General features: G+C 40.1%; 1 protein-coding gene across 1 annotated transcript in view; it reads left to right on the forward strand.

Annotated features, from left to right (window-relative positions):
- Positions 1–1882: 1882 nt before the first annotated feature.
- The window catches only part of LOC125292222 (butyrophilin-like protein 2), a 45307-nt gene continuing 23298 nt past the window's right edge, over positions 1883–23891 (forward strand). Inside the window, exons 1-3 of the mRNA XM_048239428.1 lie at positions 1883–1892; positions 15398–15481; positions 16400–16738. Of these exons, the coding sequence (XP_048095385.1) occupies positions 15427–15481; positions 16400–16738 (394 nt within the window). The 5' untranslated portion in view covers positions 1883–1892; positions 15398–15426. The remainder of the gene's footprint in view (positions 1893–15397; positions 15482–16399; positions 16739–23891) is intronic.

The raw sequence follows: 23891 nt of genomic DNA on the forward strand, positions 1-23891 counted from the left end.
TTGAATGAACCCTTTAATCTTTTCATTGGACACGTCATCTACCTCCATTTTATCTTTTAGAAGCTGCAGGGATTTAATTTCATCTATATCCATGTAACTTTGTAAATGTTGTTCTGATTTAATTTTCCTTAAAATTGAAGAGTCTGTTCCTATTCCACTCCTATTTTGTGCCGCCAGTGATTTCATATTTGCCTCTGCCAAAAGGTTATTATATAATTTATAAGCTGGAATGTTTTGCATTGCAGCAGCGAATTTGGTATAAACATCTATATATATTCTGAAAGTACATGTTATAAGGATTCCATTTCACCCCACTTATAGATATGCACAACTTATTGTTTTCACAGCCACACAATTTGAAGTTCAACAGTGTGCCGATGACAGGCCTATAGTATATGACTCGGTACACACTTAGTATGGCCTGGTACCTACAAAGGCGAATTTGGTATAAACATCTATATATATATTCTGAAAGTACATGTTATAATGATTTCATTTCACCCCCCTTTTACATATGCACAACTTATTGTTTTCACAGCCACACAATTTGAAGTTCAACAGTGTATGTCAATGGCAGACATAGTATTTGACTCGGTACACACTTAGTATGGGCTGGCACTCACAAAGGCGAACTTGGTATAAATATCTATATATATTCTGAAAGTACATGTTATAAGGATTCCATTTCACCCCACTTTTACATATGCACAACTTATTGTTTTCACAGCCACACAATTTGAAGATCAACAGTGGGCCAATGACAGGCCTATAGTATATGACTCGGTACACACTTAGTATGGCCTGGCACTCACAAAGGCGAACTTGGTATAAATATCTATATATATTCTGAAAGTACATGTTATAATGATTTCATTTGACCCCACTTTTACATATGCACAACTTATTGTTTTCACAGCCACACAATTTGAAGTTCAACAGTGTATGTCAATGGTAGACATAGTATATGACTCGGTACAGAGTTTGTATGGCCTGGTACCTACAAAGGCGAACTTGGTATAAATATCTATATATATTCTGAAAGTACATGTTATAATGATTTCATTTGACCCCACTTTTACATATGCACAACTTATTGTTTTCACAGCCACACAATTTGAAGTTCAACAGTGTATGTCAATGGCAGATATAGTATATATTTCGGTACACACTTAGTATGGCCTGTAACCTACAAAGGCGAACTTGGTATAAATATCTATATATATTCTGAAAGTACATGTTATAATGATTTCATTTGACCCCACTTTTACATATGCACAACGTATTGTTTTCACAGCCACACAATTTGAAGTTCAACAGTGTATGTCAATGGCAGATATAGTATATGACTCGGTACACACTTAGTATGGCCTGTAACCTACAAAGGCGAACTTGGTATAAATATCTATATATATTCTGAAAGTACATGTTATAAGGATTCCATTTCACCCCCCTTGTACATATGCACAACTTATTGTTTTCACATCCACACAGTTTAATTATATTGACGTTGAAAAAATATAGCATTCTAATGTGTATTTTCGATTTAAATGTCTTATTTAATTATTTTCTAAATTTACTTTCCCTTTGGTAACACAATACAGTTTTAAATTAATAATTGTTAAACATATTCATTACTTTTTCATTGAAAAAGTAATGACTATGTTCTGACTTTTATTTTGAATGATTCGCGAATGGCGGCCATATTGGAATTTTCTTTACTGTCGCTAGTTTCACACTACTAAGTTTCACACTACTAAGTTTCAGTAGCTACTGTCTATGCTTAACTCCCTGTCGAAAGTTTTGCGACCGACACAACGTTAGGTTACATACACAGCCATTCGGACTTCTTAACGTTAAGTTCAAGATGCACAGAAGAAAGATCTTCCTGACCTGTGAGTAAATACTGCACTTGGCATGTCTTCAAACAACACAGCCCTCTGAATGAATGTAGCCTTAGTACCATCCATGCTAGCACTAGCATGCTAGCACTGGGGATGTAAAGTGGTGTTGGATGATGCTGGGAGGCTGATCCCAAGGTCAATCAATAATTAGTACGCTCCTGTTGTACTAATAGGTAAATCAGTTAAGGCCTCTGGTGGTCAAATCAACCAAACCTTGTCAGTCAATTTGTAAGTCATCTTTCATTCCACAAAGTTACAATTTACATTGATAACTTGCTATATAGAATTTGGTACACCGTTTGAGTGGTCTGTGATGTAAGTGTGGGTACCTGATCTGCATGGGTTACCCCACATAAGCAACATGGTACACTGTTTGAATGGTCTGTGATGTTTGAGTAGTCTGTGATGTAAGCAGCATGGTACACCGTTTGAGTGGTCTGTGATGTTTGAGTGGTCTGTGATGTAAGCAACATGGTACACCGTTTGAGTGGTCTGTGATGTTTGAGTGGTCTGTGATGTAAGCAACATGGTACACCGTTTGAGTGGTCTGTGATGTTAGCTCGTTTCAAGGAATAGCCAGTAGCTGACAGTCAGAATGTTTTGATGGCATGGAGAATGTTTTGATGGCATGGTGAATGTTTTGATGGCATGGAGAATGTTTTGATGGCATGGTGAGGTCAGATGGGAAGGTAGGGTGGAAGAGGCGTGTCTTATGTCCAGTAGCGTTCACAGTAGACCAATACAGTGGGTCGACCCTGACTGACAACACAGGCCTACAGATTTACAACAAGAGAACAATAAAGGTAACACAAAACATAGGCTACTGTTAATAGCCAATATAATAAACCAATTGGTCAATACAGAGAGAATTGTGCGGATAGAACACTAGGCTACACAGTACATACCTGACCTGTTTGTAAATATTAAACTGCACAAGGAGTGTAATAAAATGTATAGAAAATAATTTACCTAGAATACCGAAAGCAAAAATAATGCCTGCATAATGTCACAATAATGAAGTAGGCTTGACGAAGTATGCTATATACCTAAACTTGCACATTTCTTACAAGTTCCGTGCCAGGAAAATGAGCATACCACTGTTTCAGGGTTCAGGGATGCCCTATAACACTTACAGTGGTGCCTCTTCTTTGCTGTTGGTGGACCCATTGTTGCCCCTTGGTCTGCTGGCAGCAAAGCTGGAGCTCACGGCTCTCATCAGGCAAGAGGGCCTTTGCCTCAGCCACAACTCTCTGTTTCAAGGCAACCCTGTAAAGTGTGTGTGTGTGTGTGTGTGTGTGTGTGTATGAGTGGGTGTGAGTGTGTGTGTGTGGGTGTCCCCACAACCCTGTCTCTTTGAACATACATCCTTGAAACGTGGGTCCACAAATGTGGCCATGTCTAGTAGGTCACTTGTGGCTGGATCGGCATACTTGTCATTGAGGTCATCATAATGCAGCATACTTGTCATTGAGGTCATCATAATGCAGCATACTTGTCATTGAGGTCATCATAATGCAGTGCTTTACTGACCTGCACAACTCACAACCCACACACACACATACCAAAAGACCAACCTGCTTCCCTCTGGCCCATTTATTCTTAGGGAATCTGCATCCATGTCACACTCTAATCTACTGTTACAGCACTCATAGCCCTCTCTGTCCTGCTGCAGCTCCTCTACAGCACTCATAGCCCTCTCTGTCCTGCTGCAGCTCCTCTACAGCACTCATAGCCCTCTCTGTCCTCAGCTCCTCTACAGCACTCATAGCCCTCTCTGTCCTGCTGCAGCTCCTCTACAGCACTCATAGTCCTCTCTGTCCTCAGCTCCTCTACAGCACTCAGCCGGAACGGAAAATGAAACAGCTATTTTCTAGGCTGATTTGACATGGAACTATACTCTCATTCCAGCGTTATAATCTAGGAACACCATGAGCACAGCAGCGCAATATCATGCAGCACCTGAAAATAGTCCCTGTAGGCTAACTTCCAGCAATAAGGTTGAGCTGCATCAGACGAATTGGTTAGTGAAGATTATAGCGCCTGAATGAGTATATGGTTCCATGTCCATCTACATTTGATATTCGTAGGTCTTATTAGAGGGAGAGCAGCTTCACAGAAAGAACTTCTGACTGGCAAATTTGAGGAAAAGTTGGTAAACCACCCTCCACGGCAAATTTGAGGAAAAGTTGGTAAAACCACCCTCCTTACCTAATTTGAGGGTGCTGATTCTGAATATTTTGTTTACCAAGTTCAATGGGCTACTTACCAAAAAGGCTGTTAATGACGACGCTTTGTTTCGGTGGGCGTTAACTGTGTTGTATCGGCATGTTCTGTTATATTCTGCTCCTTACATCTTCACTGCGACACTGAATATCTTGTGTACCCAATAATACAAATTTTAACTTGCATAAATCCTTCTTTATCGTAACATGCTGATTTACTAGGTGCAACATCCAATGGGGTCCGTGTAGAGACACTAATTACATTAACAATAGCGGCAGGTTCCAACACACCTGGCTTCACGGAAAAAAACGAAAGCATTAGAGCCTTTCGTGCGAGTAGCCCATTCTAAGTTCTAAGCCGCATAATCAGCATTTTAACATGAAATAGCTAATTATTTTAAAAAAAATTTTTGGCTTATTTTTCCCTAAATTGGGTTGATTTCAAAAGTAATCACTAAAACCAAATAAAAGTGTTCGCTAAATACATGTTTAAGCATTAAATAAGTCATACTATAGTTTATTAACATAACAATGGGAACATGATTACAGTTAACATGTAATAAACTTCGGAAATTCTAATTAAAACACAACCGTATTTTTATTGCTAACATAGTGAGTCACTCATGTGGTGTTTAATGCATTTCATCACAATAACAAGTTACACAGATAACCTTCAACTCAGAATATGTCCTACAGTACCAAAGCGGGCATAAGCCTAATGCAGAAATGCATCTACCGTCAGCAACAACCGACAAGAAAAAACATTTTACTTCTAGTAACACTGGATTTGCTATGTGTGCTTGCCTCCATACTAGAGCTTGATAATGTGCTCTTCTAATATGCCATTGAGCAGCATCACTTGTTGGTGGTCGAGCCTCCGATCCTCGACATCTAGAAAACAGTGGCTCTGGCATAGTGTTGTCACCATACCAAAATGATGACTTCGATACAATACCTGCCATAAATATCTTGATACTTGATACTGAAGCGATATCCAAATCCTCAAAAATATCTGGAAAAGAAAGGACGCAGGCCTACTCCAAGTGTATTGAGACATTTGTGTTGAATTTGGTGCACTTTTGGTCAATTCTGGGTTTTAAACTTCTAAACATCCTACATAATTATTATTTTTGTAATCAGTAAAATAGTAGTTTGTGTGTGATAAGTCCTTTATTGTTTGTTATAGCTCATTTATATTGTGTGGTGTTTTGGCAATAAATTACCTTTAAATAGCCAAAGTAGACTAGATCAAGGTCAGTGTTCAAATTACTGCATGCAAATCACTTAATGCTATGCAGAAGAGCCTAATATTTAGGCCATCTGATGTAGGCTACCCTAGGCCTTCCTGTGTTTATGGGATTTCTTTGACAGTTGCAAAGGGAAAAAATTGAAGATAGTCTTCTACACTACTTCTTCCCAGTGTAATTTAATAAGTATGTTTCAACCACTCAGGTCCATTATCTGTTGCAATATCTGTGTGCATTCCTACATTAGGTCTATTTCTTTGATAGTTAACATCATTTGCTACCACATAACAAATATCAAATAACAATACTAAAGTGTCTTACAAACTTCCCTGCATGCTTCTTAAATGTGCTGCAGTCAGATGGGTGTCCTAAAGACATAACTAGATCTTGAGCATCTATTTTACCAGTGTTGAATGAGCAGTTTTTGCAGTGATCACTACTGGACATTCCACATTGCTAGACAGCACTTGAGTGAGGATAGACTTATTTCCACTTCAACAATAACTATAGCTATCTGCAATAGCTACAGTACAGCGAGAAAGCGATAAATAAATCAGCTTTTTACCACCTCAAAAATATTGCCAAACTCAGAGGGCTGATGTGAACCATGAACCATGAACATGACTTAGAAAAACTCATTCATGCATTTATCTCCAGCAGGGTTGATTACTGCAATGCTTCAGGTGATACAAAATGCAGCAGCTAGGACTCTAACAAAAACTAAAAGAACTGACCACATTACTCCAATTCTTAAGTCCTTGCACTGGCTTCCAGTAAGTCACAGAATTGACTTTAAAGCACTATTGCTTGTTTATAAATCAGTAAATGGAGCAGGACCTAAATACTTGTCAGACATGCTTCAGCAGTACACACCTTCTCGTCCTCTCAGGTCCCAGGTGAAAAACCTGCTAGTAAAACCTACAGTTAGAACTAAACATGGTGAAGCAGCTTTTAGCTGCTATGCGGCTCAGCTGTGGAACCAACTTTCGGATGACATTAAAAAGGCCCCAACTGTAGCCAGTTTTAAATCTAGACATAAGACCAAACTGTTCTCAGATGCTTTCTGCTAACTGTGCCGAGTTACAAATTCTGAATCTGCCTTGATAATTATTCTACTTTGTCTTTTATTACTTTTTTTACAACTTTTGCCTTTGTTTTTGCTTATTAATTATTCTTTATTTTTAAATGATTTTACCTTGTGTTTTATGTTTTCTTTTTATTATGATCTTTACCTTTTAACTATTCTTTGACTATATTGCCCCTCTATGCTTTTATTTGGTTTTGTTTATGTAAAGCACATTGAATGACCTCTGTGTATGAAATGTATAAATAAACTTGACTTGACTTGACTAATCAGTTATTAGCTGAGGATTTGTCATAGGTCCACTTCCCTTTCAGCATCATATGCAGTAATGATGCACTGGAAAATGTTTCTTTTTGTTGCACTATAAAGGATATATTGTCTACATTTTTTGCAAATGATGCAATCTCCATAGCACTCGCAGCACTCCTAAAACATGCACACTCTTCCATGTTTCTGCATGGCTGGAATTTGAATGATAGGAAAGAGCACCAGTGAGATGTTTTAACTAGGCAAGCACAGTCGCCATTACAGTAAAAAAAAAAATACAGTGTAAATCCTCTGTAAAGACTGACAACTGTTCATAATAGTGACAAAAGACTTTCTACAGAAAAATGAGCAGTCACCTACTATTCTATAAATTTATTATCAAAGGAATCTATTTAGTTTCTAAAGCGTCATACAGAATTTTAGCTATTATTTCAATTTATATTTTAATTTTGGCTTATTTTCATTTGCTACTTGAGGGTCATTAGGGTAATTCCTGTCTTCTCCAACAACATATCTGACACATAAAAGAGTATATTAATGCCTTATTTTTTTTGCAATTCCTATGATATCTGATGGCAAAACCAAAAGTATGTGAATTATGCTAATTAGCCATCTTAAAACTCAAAATTGAGCTTGGTAAACAGAATATTTGAATTCAGCACCCTCAAATTGTGTGAAATAGCCCCTATACCGACTTTTCCTCAAATTTGCCAACAGGACTTTTTCTGAGCGTTTGTTAGCTATCTGCTCTCCCTCTATATTACACTTTCTAGCTTGAGAGGAGACAAGTTTTAAATAGGAAAATTACGAAAAATCTCAAGTCACTTTTAAGCGTGATGCTAGCAGGCTGAGATGCTAATGGTCCGTCTGCACCACAAAAGCCATTCAATGAGGCGTGATTACAGATTTTTAACAAGCGTTTCCTATAGGAAGTTGGAGATCCATAATGAGACACGATTACAGCTTTTAACAACGTTTCCTATAGGAAGTTGGAGATCCATTGACACAGTAAAACATTAGCCACCATAGCCAATACGAAGTTAGTTGTACAGCCTGGGAGGAGTGATCATGTTAAACGTTGAACTAAAATCAAGGAACAGAACTCGGGCGAGAGCGGACTTAGCTTCACAATACAGTACATTCCACCATGTGGCTTAGATTTTTAAGTCACCCACAATTGAAAACAAAAGTAAATCAGACCATTGGACTGATTCTGAATGCAGAAAAAAATCAGGAAAAGAGCACAGGAAATTATGTAGATAGGTATGGCCAAGCTAATGCCGTCATTATCATGAGGGTTGTTTGTAGATACAAATGAGTTCAGGAGTGATTATTTTCTGGATGACCCATTGACCTTTAATAGATTTCGAACTGTCTTTACCCCAACTATGTTTGGGCTTGATTTTTGTGTATTTTTCCAGGCTTTGTGTAAACATTGGGGCTCTGTTCTGCTCTCAGAAAGTTTAAATATGTGGTAATCCACAGTGCCAAGAGCTGCGCCATAGTGCACAGGCCAAGGGAGTCACCCTGCAGCCTACTCTACCATTGACTATGCACAGACCAAACAAACTGGCAAGGAGGTGTCTTATGACCATTTAAACGAGCTTTATGACAAGCTCGGTGAGGATGTCTTAATGGTAGTCAGCCCCTAGTGCACAGGCCCTAGAGACCTTCTGGAATGTGAGGGGGTGGGTGTCTTTCCTGGCAGCAGAGTGAATGGTAGTTTGTGGGGCCTTGTCTGCGACTGGGCTTGGTGACCTTTAGATTTCTCTCATCTAGAAGACTTATTTTATTTAATTTCACTTGGTTTCCGACCGTATTTTCCTTATTATAGCCTATTAGATATTTTTCTGGGGTGGTGGAAATAACAGATAAGGCTAAGGTATCCCTCCCCAACCCCATGAATACTCGTTAATCATTACGATTTTGTGATTACAGTTTTGTCCAAAATAATCGTGATTGTGATTTTTGCCATAATCGAGCAGGCCTAACATATGACCAGGCTGCCTTCTGACCACAGGGCCGCCCTGTAGATATCTCATACTGTAGGCCCTGGGCAGCATGCAGACACCCACCCTCACCACTCTCTCCACCCCAAGCGTTTCACTCCAGAAAATGTCCAGGCTGCCTTCTGACCACAGGGCTCCTCTATAGACTTGGAAATTCTGTTTTCTCCGATTTGAGGTACAGTGGAGAACTTTGGTTATACCAGCTGTAATCCTCTAGATAGAAAGGTCATCTTGGACTTAAATTGAAGCTTATAAACTTGGGAAGTTTTTCATGTGCCTTTGAGGCAGTGATGCATACAATAAAATGCTTGAAAGTGATCACTTTTGATGACAATTTGTCAGGCGGACAGACATTTTTTTGTCTTTTGGGGTATGTTGAGGGTGCAAACAACAGCAAAAAGGCAGCAATCCCCAGAATCTTTTCTGCCAGTTTCCCCCTATGTGTCAGGATACACCATGCACAATTTTAGGGTTATATGACCATACAGTCGTATGCAAAAGTTTGGGCACCCCTCTGAGATTTCATGACAATTTGCTCTTTCCTTTATAATAGAAGATCACAGCAACAAGATTTGTTTTCCTACAAAGATGTAGACGTTTGAGTGTTTTCCAGACCAAAATTCTTAGAGTAGCATTACATAGTTTTATTATAATAAAATAAAATGCAAAAAATGGGATGTGCAAAAGTTTGGGCACCCTTTTAATAGCATTCATTTCAAGACCTGTACGGATTTATAGCTGAGAGGTTGCAGCACAAAACTGCTTTGATTAGCTCGTTAGACCTTCAATTACAAAGACAGGTGGAAAAAGGCTATTTAACATAGGTAATAGCTGGCTGTGCTTGTCCTAGGTTCTTTCTTAGAGAGTGGCAACATGGGGACCGCAAAACAACTCGCCACTGACCTGAAAGCTAAGATAATCCAACATTATGAACTAGAAATGCAATTCCAAGGAATTACCAGTGCATGAAAATGCTAAAGTTGTGATGTAAAATATCATGTATAGTTAAAACAGATAATACAGAGATGGTTACTACGGTGATGCTAGGATAGACATGGTGGTTGCATAGCTTAATAAAGTTGATAGTTTAAAAGTAGACTGTTTAAAAGCTGAATGTAGATAGTTTAAAAGTTGTTGATAGACAGTAGATAGTTTAAAAGTTGTTGATAGACAGCTAGTTTAATAGATAGTTTAATGATAGTTTAAAAGTAGACCGTTTAAAAGTTGAAGGTAAATAGTTTAAAAGTTGTTGACAGACTGGAAGTTGCATGAATGTTGATATTCAAATAGTTTAATGGCTGTGTATAGGTAGATATTTGTGATAACTGAAAGTTGGAATGGCTCTAATGTTTGCTAGCAGTTATGCTAAGATTTTTAACTATGCTAAACCATGTTATTTAGCTAATGTTTTATAGCAGTGCTAGCAATGCTAACCTGTTAACCATGTTACTTAGCTAACGTTTTCTAGCAGTTTAATGAATGTTGATATTCAAATAATTTAATGGTGATAACTGAAAGTTGGAATGGCTCTAATGTTTACTAGCAGTTATGCTAAGATTTTTAATTCTGTTAACCATGTTACTTAGCTAATGTTTTATAGCAGTGCTAGCAATGCTAACATGCTAACCATGCTACTTAGCTAACTTAAATAACATTTTCTAGCAGTTTTGCTAAACATGCTAGCAATGCTAACATGCTAACTATGTTAACCATGTGACTTAGCTAACTAAGCTTATCATTTTAGTAGCTATGCTAACTATGTTAATTAGCATGCTAACAATGCTAGCATGTTAATTATGTTAACCATGTTACTTAGCTAACCGAGCTAATCATTTTTAGCAGTTTTGTTAAAAATGCTAACTAACATGTTAGCATGTTAATTATGTTAACCATGTTACTTAGCTAATTATTTTTAGCAGTTATGCTAACTAGCATGCTAACATGCTAGCATGTTAACTATGTTAACCATGTTACTTTAGCTAACCTAGCTAATCATTTTTAGCAGTTTTGTTAAAAATGTTAGCAATGCTAACATGCTAACTTTGTTAACCATGCTAACTAGCTACAGTGGGTAGGAGTCATAGTTGATGAAAAGTGTTGACATAGTTGATGACAAGTTAAAAGTTGTTGATAGACAGCTAGTGAATGTATATAGTTTAAAAGTTGAATGTAGATAGTTTAAAAGTTGTTGATAGACAGCTAGTTTAATAGATAGATAGTTTAATGATAGTTTAAAAGTAGACCATTTAAAAGTTGAATGTAAAAAGTTCAGTTATTTAATGGGTTACATTGTTTAACAGTGGATTATTGTAGTGAGGACTTTTATTTTGAAACAGTTTTGGGCAGAGGAAACAGTTGAATAGGATGTGTAGTCTTAATTGACCCAGATTGTATGCTTAAAGCCTGAGGCTGCAGGTGGCCTGAACACCTGCCATATGATTCTAATTGCTTAACGGCCGTATTATGATGTCACAATCGGCAATGTTAAGTCTATGGGGATTTTTAAAAAGTATTTCTTTAATAGTTTAAAAAGTATAAAAGTTTCAAAGTTTCAAAGTCATACCAACCCGATCTGTTTGAAGACCTACGTAACAAAGTTTGAATGAAGTTTCTAAGTTAAACTGTTCAAGAGAAATAGCGTACGGAAAAAGTGGTAAGCGGAATAATAATAATAAGAAGAAGTTGCCTAGGAAGAACAGTACAGTGCATTTTCATGCACTGTAATTAGGAGAAGGGTACAAAAAATTATCTGACAGGTTTAGACTGTCTGTCTCCACAGTCAGAAATGTAGTTGTGAAATGGAAGGCCACAGGAACAGTCCGGTGAAGGAAAGATGTGGTAGGCCGAGAAAAAAATAGGGGAAAGGCACAGGCTAAGGATGGTTAAAATAGTCACAGAGAAACCACAGACCACCTCCAGAGAACTACAACAACATCTGGCTGCTGATGGTGTAGTTGTTCACCGCTCCACAATCCAGCGTGCACTTTGCACCAGGAAGAGCTAATTGGAAGGGTGATGTAAAAAGCCTTTCCTGAGTGTTCGTCACAAGAAGAGTCGCGATGAGGTATGCAAAGCACATCTGGACAAGCCAGAAGCATTTTGGAACAAAATACTGTGGTCAGATGAGACCAAGATTGAGTTATTTGGTCATAACACGAACAGGTATGCATGGCGGAAAAAACACACTGCATTCCATGAAAATAACTTGTTGCCCGCTGTAAAGTTTGGTGGAGGATCCATCATGTTATGGGGCTGTGTGGCTAGCACAGGTACTGGAAAACTTGTTAAAGTTGAGGGCCACATGAATTCGTTACAGTATCAGGAGATTCTTGACAAGAATGTTCAAGAGTCAGTCACAAAGTTGAAGCTTACCGGGTTGGATCTTTCAGCAGGACAATGATCCTAAGCACCGTTCAAAATCCACCAAGGAATTCCTGCAGAAGCACAAGTTCAATGTTCTGGAATGGCCATCCCAGTCCCCAGACCTTAACAAGATTGAAAATGTATGGATGTATTTGAAGAAGGCTGTCCACGCACGGAGGCCAAGAAACCTGACTGAACTGGAGGCGTTTTGTGTGGAGGAATGGGCCAAAATACCACCTGCCAGACTTAAGGGACTTGTCCTTGGCTACAGGAGGCGTCTACAGGCCGTTATTGCAGCAAAAGGAGGCAATACTAAATATTAATGGAATTATTTCTTAGGGGTGCCCAAATTTACGCACATGCCTATTTTTCTTTAAATGCACATAAATATGTTTCTGTTGGACCAATAAAAGTTATTTTACTACTGAGATGTTTCTGTTACCTTAAGGTATAACATAATGTTAAAATGAAGTTGCTGCTTCAAAAGCTCAGCAAGTGACAAACTGATGCAGTGGTTTTCGTAAGGGGTGCCCAAACTTTTGCATACGACTGTATATGTAGCTGTAGTACCTTACATCATTCCGCCAAAAGCTTTTCACAAAAAGGGTGTTTTTTGGACCCTGAGACCAAACGGGGCCGAGTTGTGGGTGGTCATTATCAACTTGTGATGGCCCAAGGTATAAGATAATAGGAAAAAATAGTGAAAAAAAAGGTAGAAAAAAAAACATTCTGAGGAGTGGACCTGGCTCCCGGCCTAACAGGAGAGAGCGAGCAGCACTCGTAGTCCTAGTGCGATATCTACTGATTTATTTAATAAAAGTGCGATATCTACTGATTTATTTAATAAAAACTGATTTATTTAATAAAAGACAAGTGCGATATCTACTGATTTATTTAATAAGATATCTACTGATTTATTGAATAAAAGACATGTGCGATATCTACTGATTTATTGACTAAAAGACATGATTTATCAAAGGAGAAATGATACTGTAAGTCTGTGAAGAGTGCCTGCTACTGTGTCCTCTCGGAAATGTGGTAAACACTGCCCCCTGGTGGTAGAAAACTACAATGTTTAAGGTGGAATCTAAACTCAACTCCACCGCCAACTTCAGCTTCATTATGTGGTCAGTGTGTTAGATTCAGACGCTAGTGTAGGGTAGTGTAGTGTAGGGTAGCCCACTATGTGGTCAGTGTGTTAGTCAGACGCTAGTGTAGTGTAGTGGAGTGGAGTGGAGTGTAGTGTAGTGTAGGGTAGCCCACTGTGTGGTCAGTGTGTTAGTCAGACGCTAGTGTAGTGTAGTGTAGTGTAGTGTAGTGTGTTGATGAGACGCTAGTGTAGTGTAGGGTAGCCCACTATGTGGTCAGTGGTTTAGTCAGACGCTAGTGTAGTGTAGTGTAGGGTAGCCCACTGTGTGGTCAGTGTGTTAGTCAGACGCGAGTGTAGTGTAGTATGTTGATGAGACACTAGTGTAGTGTAGGGTAGCCCACTGTGGTCAGTGTGTTAGTCAGACGGTAGTGTAGTGTAGGGTAGCCCACTGTGTGGTCAGTGTGTTAGTCAGACGCTAGTGTAGTGTAGTGTAGTGTGTTGATGAGACGCTAGTGTAGGGTAGCCCACTATGTGGTCAGTGTGTTAGTCAGACGCTAGTGTAGTGTAGTGTAGGGTAGCCCACTGTGTGGTCAATGTGTTAGTCAGATGCTAGTGTAGTGCAGTGGTGGAGGAAGTACTGAATCTCAGTACTTAAGTAAAAGTACAAATACACAGAGAAATATTTACTTTAGTAAAAGTAAAAGTACCACAATGACAACCCTACTTAAGTAAAAGTAAAAGTACCTGCTTTTTAAATGTACTTTAAGTATTAAAAGTAAAAGTATTTGCATAATGATTTATTCTCTTAATATCTATATTCTAAAAAAAAAAATAGTATGGGCTGTGGCATTTTAATTAAGCTAGTTTTAGGTTAGGCTATATTCGACAGATAGTTTTAAACTAATGCAATTGTGCTTACCATCTGTGGCCCAGTTTACATTCTGACCTACAATTCTAGAGACTGTAATTCTGGTGATCTGCTGAGTATATCATTCAGCAAAACAAAGAGCCTGAAGTTTAACGGGTAGACCAGGGAAACGCCGGGTGGATCGTAATGCCAATTCTGCTGATTGAACAGAAAAGTTGCTGAGAAGGGTGTCTTTATGATTAGGTTCAGTTTCACTTGCGCAGACGACATAGACATTGAATGAGCTCACATTTCTACCCCCAATTGTAGGCTATGCATCTTTATTTGATCACACACAATTAAGACAATATTTTCTAATCTGGAAAATGCTACGCTTTTTTTCCGCCAGCGGTTCTATAATAGTCTACCATTCATTTGTGCCGCGAAATGATCAGGCGGTGGTGACAGAAGCATGGGCATAGCCTGTAACTTCGCTGATCCGCTGGAGAGCAATCTCATCGAGAGGAGGCCCTAACGCTGCAGATAACAGACAGAGAAAGGCACAGAACACAGTTGCATGTCCAGTGTAGCCATGGGTCTGGTGAATATAGCCCACCGAATGCAGATGGCTACAAGCTCACGCTTTGCCTGGTCTAGACTAGAAGCTTATGTTTCAAAGATTTAGAAGCTGGGCACGAAGCCCAGAACCTGTGGTAGCAACCCCGCCCCCTGGTAAAACAAACGTGTTTGTCAGAGAGAAAAAAAATCTGATCATAACATGTATCGTAAAAAGGAACGATGGTGTTGTAAAAATGTAGTGGAGTAAAAGTACAGATAATTGCTGTAAAACGTAACGTATAAAAAGTCAAAAGTATGCACTATAAATTCTACTTAAGTAAAGTACAAACACGAGAATATTTACTTTATACAGTAACGGCATTTGTAATTTCGCTACATTCCACCACTGGTGTAGTGTAGTGTAGTGGAGTGTAGTGTGTAGATGAGACGCTAGTGTAGTGTAGGGTAGCCCACTATGTGGTCAGTGTGAAGTTACATGAAGACATTATGTAGAAAAGGGCCAACAGATAGATGGATCATGTTAAGATTTCCAGGCTTCCATGATTTTCTTGTTTGCAAATTTGAAACCACACATGTAAACACCTTTCCATTATCTTTTCCCATATGAGTTGTTGGGCAAGGCCCCAAAGTTAGGAATGTGTTCACATGACACTGGAAAAGATGATTGAACCTTGTTACACTGCATCAGGGAACAACACCACATTATGTAATAACTGCTGCATTTTGTAATTTGCAGATCTAGTACATGGTAATATTCATGGAAGGTACTGTGTGTGTTTGCTTTTCAGGTCGTTGGGTTGTCTGCCATCTTGCCAACATGAAGGATTTATACTGGAGTCTCTTGGTTCTCTGCATCATATCGACCGCAGCAGGTACAGAGAACGTGTGTGTGTGTGTTGTCCTGATGTGTTGTCATGGTGTGTTGTCCTGGGGCCTATTGCACAAAACTAGGATAAGGGATTAAGCCGGGATATCTTGGATATCCTGGCTCAATTTATTCGTGATCCAGTTGCATAAAAGCAGGATAGGGGGCAGCAGGATATGTTATGGTATAAATCACCATGACGATTTATTCTGTGGAGCTAGCCTGCTCCAGACCAGGCTAAATTCTAGGATCTATTTAATCTCATCCCTTATCTCAGTCAGCAGTCACCACAAACGGAAACCAATAGTTATTCCACTGCCCACTACACATTATCATCACATATACCTAGACCCACTGTCATTATTTAAATGTTTGTGATCATTAAATAACTTTTACATACTCGCCATTCCCGACCGGTCATGCGACAACGTGACGTCATGGGAGTGCCTAACCATTTCACGCGTGGTGGTCACGGCACTAGCTGCAATATTCTCCTTAACAGAGGTGTTGCTGTTGTGAGAAGGCTATCTACCTACTTCACACCGTAGAAGAAGCAATGAAGCCGCTCTAGTTATGTCTAGTTGCCATGGTGAATCAGTAAATCTGTGATCGGTGGTGGGGTCTATTTGAGGGAGCCGTGAGCGCCAAGACTTATCCAGGATAGGTTTCACCTGGCTTGATGAATCCGTGTTCTGCTCATCCTGGCTTGCTCGTTGTGCAACCAATTAAGCCTGTAACGCCTTTTGTTTTGGATTCATTGAGCGCAGCTCAGTAACTTATCCCGGATGTCTTAATTCTGCTTTTGTGCAACAGGCCCCTGGTGTGTTGTCATGGTGTGTTGTTTCTGTCCTGTAGGTTTGGAGGTGGGTTGGTCCTGATGTGTTGTCCTGATGTGTTGTCCTGGTGTGTTGTTTCTGTCCTGTAGGTGTGGAGGTGGTGGGTCCTGATGGTCCTGTAGTCGCTGTGGTTGGTGAAGACCTGATCCTGCCTTGCTCCCTAAATTCCAGCACCAGTGCAGCGGATGATGAGGTGACGTGGCTGATTGGGACTAAAATTGTGCATCATCACAAAAATCGCCAGGACTTTACTGACCAGCAGCTCCCAGCCTACAGAGGGAGGACCAGTCTGTTCACAGAGGAACTGCAGAGAGGAAACCTCTCACTGAAGATCAGAAATGTCACACTCTCAGACGCAAACACATACCGGTGTTACATCGCAACTGACACTATGCCTGCTGAGGTGACAGTGTCTGTCACAGTGGAGAGTAAGTACTGATGTGAATCTCACTTTCTGTTCCATGACTCTAGACCAGGGATGGGCAACTGGCTGCCCGCGGGCCACATGCGGCCCTCCTCCTCACTCAGTGCGGCCCTCGGATCAATTTTGAAATGTCATTAAAATGTTCGTTTCACGTGTTTTTACCACATCTGATCAGGATCCTTATTGTAATGATATGGTCCACCGATAGGGGCGCTTCCTATATAAAAAATCCAGCGGAGTCGAGCTTTCTTCACTACAGCCAGCGAGCGAGGAAGAGATACAGAGAATGGTTTAAACAGAAAACTCAGAATCGTAGACAAGGTGGGGAACAGCTGATCTTAACACATAATTCAACAATTCACAGTCAACTTATGTGTTTAGAAAGCTATGCTTAGAAACGAAATCAGTCGTAACACTCAAGATAACTAAAAGTAGGCTACACCGGAGCTGCTTGAGCCGCTGTCGTAGCCGACCTCAAAGCACAGGTCATGGAATTTCAAAAATACCATCAACATTTTAATAAAGTCTATTCCAGACATGGAATGTCAGAGAATTATATCTTTGGGGGGCAAAGTCATGAAATATCAGGGAATTTTGGTGTAGGAGTTTAAAATTGTCTTGCCAAAATACATTAGGCCTAATTTATATTCAGCATTGGTGTTTATTGAGTTATTACAGTAGCTTTTTCCATGAGTGGTTGTAGTTACCCCCACCTGTTTTTTTCAATGGCCATTTTTTAATTTCCGGATTGGTCATTGAAATTCAGGATTTTTGTCAGGGAAGTCATGGAGTTTTACATTTGACTTGGAGTAGGAACCCTGGTTAAGAAGATACACTAACAACAGAGCCTTTTTACAAGAGTCACTATTACCCATTGCACTGGGAAAAAGGTTTATTGTGAAGGTGTAATATTTTTTAGTTTATTTCAAGTTCATTGGTGAATAGAAGCAATATTAAAAATGCATTTGAGTATAGAAAATATTAAATTAATGGATGTTGGTTTAATAAACCGTGCAGACATACAGCAGACAAGCTACTGTATATATTTTTAATACTCCTGATCACATCTGGCCCTCTGACAGCGACAAGAAAATTCTGTGGCCCTCTCTGTCATCAAAGTTGCCCATCTCTGCTCTAGACATACTGTGGTGTAGCTTCTTGAAAATCTGCTAAAAAATTAAGTGTTCAAATATTCATCAAAGTAAATAGAAAGATTGTTGTGCCCCCTGCTGGTTATAACTAGTATTTTAACTTTTACACAAAATAATTTGGTCTGAGCTTAGAGTTTATCCAAGGTTACTTGATTACTGAATAGCATTAGTTTCTTTATATGAACTGACTTGCAACATCAGAACTATCCAACAATGGAATAATGTATAAAACGCCGGTCATTATCAGAAAGGTCCCGAGAGGGCGAACAGGACCCTGACGCACCAGAACGGAAAAATTAACTCCACATGATATGACTCTTTACATTTATTTGCTACCGTTTCATCATGGCTTTTGCTGAGAAACAAATAGTTCACAACACAGGCTGAACTTAAATAAAAAATAAAAAAAACATTATTTAGAGCACAACTGATCAACCGTCTGTGTTAGGGCCAATTTAAGCTTAAGTTTATTTTATTGAAATTTACCTCCCCCTGCTGGCACTTTTACTTGCTTTATAACACCACCAGGAACTCCTATATATGGAGACAGGAACGCATTAGAGAAGAAGCGCTAGCCACAGTGGGGAGCGATATAGTTTTTTGACCACGAACACACAAATTCACGAACTACACATACAAAACAACATTGAAGCTTTTACACGTTTACATTTACATTGATACACGCATACATCTTTGGAATATATTTAGGTTGTATTTAGAAGGATAGAAGATCCTATTTTTGTTGGAATTTGAATATTTAAGTTTGTTTGAACGCGGCCCCGAAATCCCCCGCCTGGCTTCATGGCTTTGATAAGAAGGTGAGACAAGTTGCCAAAATAAAGTCAAATATAGCTGCAAGCAGCAATGAGGGGGCCAAGCAGAGAGTTCAGCAGGCAAGATTTGCCATGTAAGTCAATGCCGTTGTATCAGACATATAGCGCTAAGCAGTCACAGCAAGTTCCATGCCATACAACCAGGGTAGGAATTTCACGCCCTTTGGCGCTGGTCATGATGCCCTTTGAAAATCAGAGGTTTACAGGCCACGGTGGCCTTGGTGCCCCCTTCTTTCAATATTCTGCTTTGCGTCCTACTAATAGCGATTTTTATTTAGCCTGTGGCCTGTCAAAATAATCTTAGCATTCACAGTTTAAATTAATTTAGTCTTTTACGAGTGGAGAAAGTGACAGTGCAAGAAAGAAAAGGCCCAAATTCACCCATTCTTCTCAGTTTAACTACTGGGGTAGCCTACTCATCATCACACAGACATTACAAGTATCACATGAAAGAGCTTTTTCTCAGCTTTTAAACGATGTTAGCCGATAATTGCTGTGTTGAACGGTTCGCGATAAAAGTAAATAATATAATTCAATTTAATCATACATTCTACTGAAGGTTTTGCGCCCATGATCTCCCTACCCATTCATATCGGTGGAATACTTCACTTAACCCTTCTTTTAACACATGACAAACCATATATAAGAATAAACAGCAGACTTCCACCAACACAAAGGTGTAAAACAGTCCCCTGTACAGTTAGCTGTTCCAGAGTAATCCAGTTCGAAATTTGCAGTAAATTTCACATGCATGGATGTCTCCAAATTTGGGCTTTAAGTTTTACAATGTGTTTAAATTGTTCCACATGATTTCATAATGGGCCAAATACAAAATAAATGTTACAAATATCGCCTTAGATATTGGTAAATCAGAGGACAGCTGACTAACAGTTTGTGAAAGTAGCCTTAATGATCACAAAATGCTAAGCATGCATCTAGGCTATTTGAGTTTTTAAAGCTGAGCTGTGCTTAAATTGTTCAATACATGGTTTCATAGCAGGCCAAAATATAAAATAACTGTTATATGTAGCCTAGATATCTGTAATTATTAGATGATCAGAAGATTTACAGTTCTATGTAATATGTAATTTTTCATGTTTTTGTCATGTTTCATACAGTGATGCAGGTCTACTGCAGTGAATAGGCTAAATACAACTTTTGATCATTTTTATATGCTGTAGTATAGATACTTTGGCCTTGGTGCCCTGACATGTGTGGCCTTTGTGCCCCCACCAAATATGCCCAACTGAAGGCCAAGTGGCCTTACCCCCAGAATGGTGAAATTCCAAGCCTGCATACAACCCAAGATTGGCTGAGTTACAAGGTCAAGTTTCACATCAAAAACATAACTGATTTTGTGGGCTGAACCAGGGCTGAGTGTCGCCAGCCCCCCCCAGCCAGCCCACCCACAAGAATCGCCCCTGCCCATCCCACCCGGGCCCCACCCTTGCACGCACACATTAGAATGAACTAAATGAAACTTGCTGTCATCAGTTTCACAAAAAAAATAAAAGATTGACTGAGATATGATCACACTTGCTGTGATTTAAAACATAGAGGTCAAGAATTGACGCCATAGGGTGTGTTGAACTCAGCTTGGCCCAAGGATTCCAATGATACCTCATTTTGCCATTCGGGTCAACAGGTCAAAAGTTACGCCCGTGAACACAAGTCCAACTTTGGCCTGTTGGTGGCGCTTAGAGCTTTGAGGTGCCCGACATGAAACTTGGTGAAATGAATTAGTGGACTGTCCCCAATTAGTGTGCAAAATTGTATAACTTTTACCAGACGGGTTCTATGGGCTGCCATTGACTTCCATTGCAAAATAATGCGATCAGCAACTACTGGCCAAAATGCATTTTTTGTCAATTCACGGTGCCCCCTAGAGGTCAAATGTCACCAAATTTCTTGAGCCTCCCGATGGGGTCTGAGGTACACATGTACTAAATTTGGTTTTGATACATGAAAGCCGCTTGCTGAGATATGAAATCACTTCCTGTTTGTTTTAAGCCACCAAATTTTGATTATTGGTACAGGTCAATGCTTCTGTCAATTGTTCCAGAAAGCAATGCACTCATCAGGCATGGTCTGAAGATGGTCTCGCCAATTTTGGTGAAGAACAGATGAAATTTGTGACCCGCGAAAACTTGTAACGTGTTTTTGATTAAATCCAATATGGCGGCCGAATCAACCACGATGACATCACAAGTTATTTGGGTCGCCTAAGGACCTCCAACAGTATTACCAGACACCACTAGTCGCTTTAATTCCTAAGCACAACTGCAGCTACAGGCCAAAAAAGCATGTTTCTTAATTACAGCGCCCCTAGAGGTCAAAGGTCACCAAATTTCTTAAGTTTTCTCCTGATGGGGTCATAAGTCTACCTACCAAGTTTGGTTTTGATAACTGCAAGGGTTGCTGAGATATGAGTTCACTTCCTGTTTTGGCTTTCACGCAAAATTTCGGGATAGGCTGTTATGGGAGAACGGTAATAATTCCGAAGACGAAAAGCACGAGCTGAATGAGGCTTGGTCTGAGGATGATCTGTGTCAAATTTGGTGGGAATCAGAGAAAATATGTGACCCCTGATACATTTTAAGTGTTTTTGATGAAATCCAAAATGGCGGAAAATCCATCATGGCGAAAATTACGTCATAGGGGCGTTGAACTTCGGCTTGATCCAAGGATTCCAACGATACTTAATTTTGATAATCGGCCATACGGGTTGATTAGTTACGATGCGGAACGCGCCGCCCAATTTTGACCTATTGGTGGCGCTTAGAGTGCTTGAGGTGCCATCATGAAACTTGGTGACATTAATCATGGGACTGTCCCTAATCAGTGTGCCAAATTTCACAACTTTTCACCAGAAGGTTCTATGGGCTGCCATTGACTTCCATTGGCGGAAGCGTAATAATAAATATAGCTGCAAGCAGCAATGAGGGGCCAAGCAGAGAGATCAGCAGGCCAGATTTGCCATAAGTCAATGTTGTTGCATCAGACAAATAGCCTTAAGCAGTCACAGCAAGTTCCATGCCATACAACCCAAGATTGGCTGAGTTACAAGGTCAAGTTTCACATCAAAACATAACTGATTTTTGTGGGGGCTGGAACCAGGGCTGAGTGTCGCCCCTCTCCCCCAGCCAGCCCACGCCCCGAACCCCTGCCCATCCCACCCGCCCTACCCTTTGCACTAACGCATTAGAATTAACTGATGGAACTCACTGTCATCAGTTTCACATCAAAAATAAAAGATTGACTGAGATATGATCACATTTGCTGTGATTTAAACATAGAGGTCAACAATTGACGCCATAGGGTGTGTTGAACTCGGCTTGGCCCAAGGATTCCAATGATACCTCATTTTGCCATTCAGGTCAACAGGTCAAAAGTTACGCCCATTAAACACAAGTCCAACTTTGGCTCTGTTGGTGGCGCTTAGAGCTTTGAGGTGCCGGGCATGAAACTTGGTGAAATGAATTATTGGACTGTCCCCAATTAGTGCAAAATTGTATAACTTTTACCAGACGGTTCTATGGGCTGCCATTGACTTCCATTGCAAAATAATGTGCATCAGCAACTACTGGCCAAAATGCATTTTTGTCAATCACCACGGTGCCCCCTAGAGGTCAAATGTCACCAAATTTCTTGAGCGCCCTCCCGATGGGGTCTGAGGTACATGTACTAAATTTGGTTTTGATACATGAAAGCCGCTGCTGAGATATGAAATAACTTCCTTGTTTGCGCTTCGGCCAAGAAATTTTGATTGGTTGGTACAGGCCAAAGCTTCGTCAATTGTTCCAGAAAGCAATGCACTCATCAGGCATGGTCTGAAGATGGTCTCTGCCAATTTTGGTGAGGAACAGATGAAATTTGTGACCCGCTTTAAAACTTTATGTGTTTTTGATTAAATCCAATATGGCGGCCTAATCAATTACGATGACATCACAAGTTGGCTTGGGTCGGCCTAAGGACCTCCAACAGTATTATCAGACAGCACTAGTGTGTTGTAATTCTAAGCACAACTGCAGCTACAGGCCAAAAAGCATGTTTCTTAATTACAGCGCCCCTAGAGGTCAAAGGTCACCAAATTTCTTGAGTTTTCCCCTGATGGGGGTCATGAGTCCATGGACCAAGTTTGGTTTTGATAGATGAATGGGTTGCAGAGATATGAGCTCACTTCCTGTTTGGCGGATTCACGCAAATTTCGATTGGCTGTTATGGGAGAACGGTTTTAGTTCTGAAGACAAAAAGCAATGCATTAATGAGGCATGGTCTGTAGATGATATGTGTCAAGTTTGGTGGGAATCAGAGAAAATATGTGACCTCTGATACATTTTAAGTGATTTTTTTGATGAAATCCAAAATGGCGGAAAATCCATCATGGCGGGAAAATGACGTCATAGGGTGCGTTGAACTCGGCTTGGTCCAAGGATTCCAACGATACCTCATTTTGATAATCGGACCAACAGGTCAAAAGTTACGCATGCGGAACGACGCCCAATTTTGGACCTATTGGTGGCGCTAGAGTGCTTGAGGTGCCATCATGAAACTGGGTGACATTAATCATGGGACTGTCCCTAATTAGTGTGCCAAATTTCACAACTTTTTTTTTCACCAGACGAAGGTTCTATGGGCTGCCATTGACTTCCATTGGCGGAAGCGCATTAATAAAATATAGCTGCAAGCAGCAATGAGGGGGCCAAGAGAGATCAGCAGGCCAGATTTTGCCATGTAAGTCAATGTTGTTGCATCAGACAACAGCTCTTAAGCAGTCACAGCAAGTTCCATGCCATACAAACTCCAAGATTGGCTGAGTTACAAGGTCAAGTTTCACATCAAAAACATAACTGGATTTTGTAGGGGCTGAACCAGGGCTTGAGGTCGCCCTCCCCCCCAGCCAGCCCACAAGAACCCGCTTCCCTGCCCATCCTACCCTACCCTTGCCTGCACGCATAGGAATTAACTGGATGGAACTCACTGTCATCAGTTTCACATCAAAAATAAAAGATTGACTGAGATATGATCACACTTGTTGTGATTTAAACATAGAGGCCGTCAACAATTGACGCCATAGGGTGTGCGTTGAACCTCGGCTTGGCCCAAGGATTCCAATGATACTCATTTTCACATTCAGGTCAACAGGTCAAAAGTTACGCCCAGAAACACAAGT

Source organism: Alosa alosa, chromosome 3, assembly GCF_017589495.1.
Source record: "Alosa alosa isolate M-15738 ecotype Scorff River chromosome 3, AALO_Geno_1.1, whole genome shotgun sequence".
NCBI lineage: Eukaryota > Metazoa > Chordata > Actinopteri > Clupeiformes > Clupeidae > Alosa > Alosa alosa.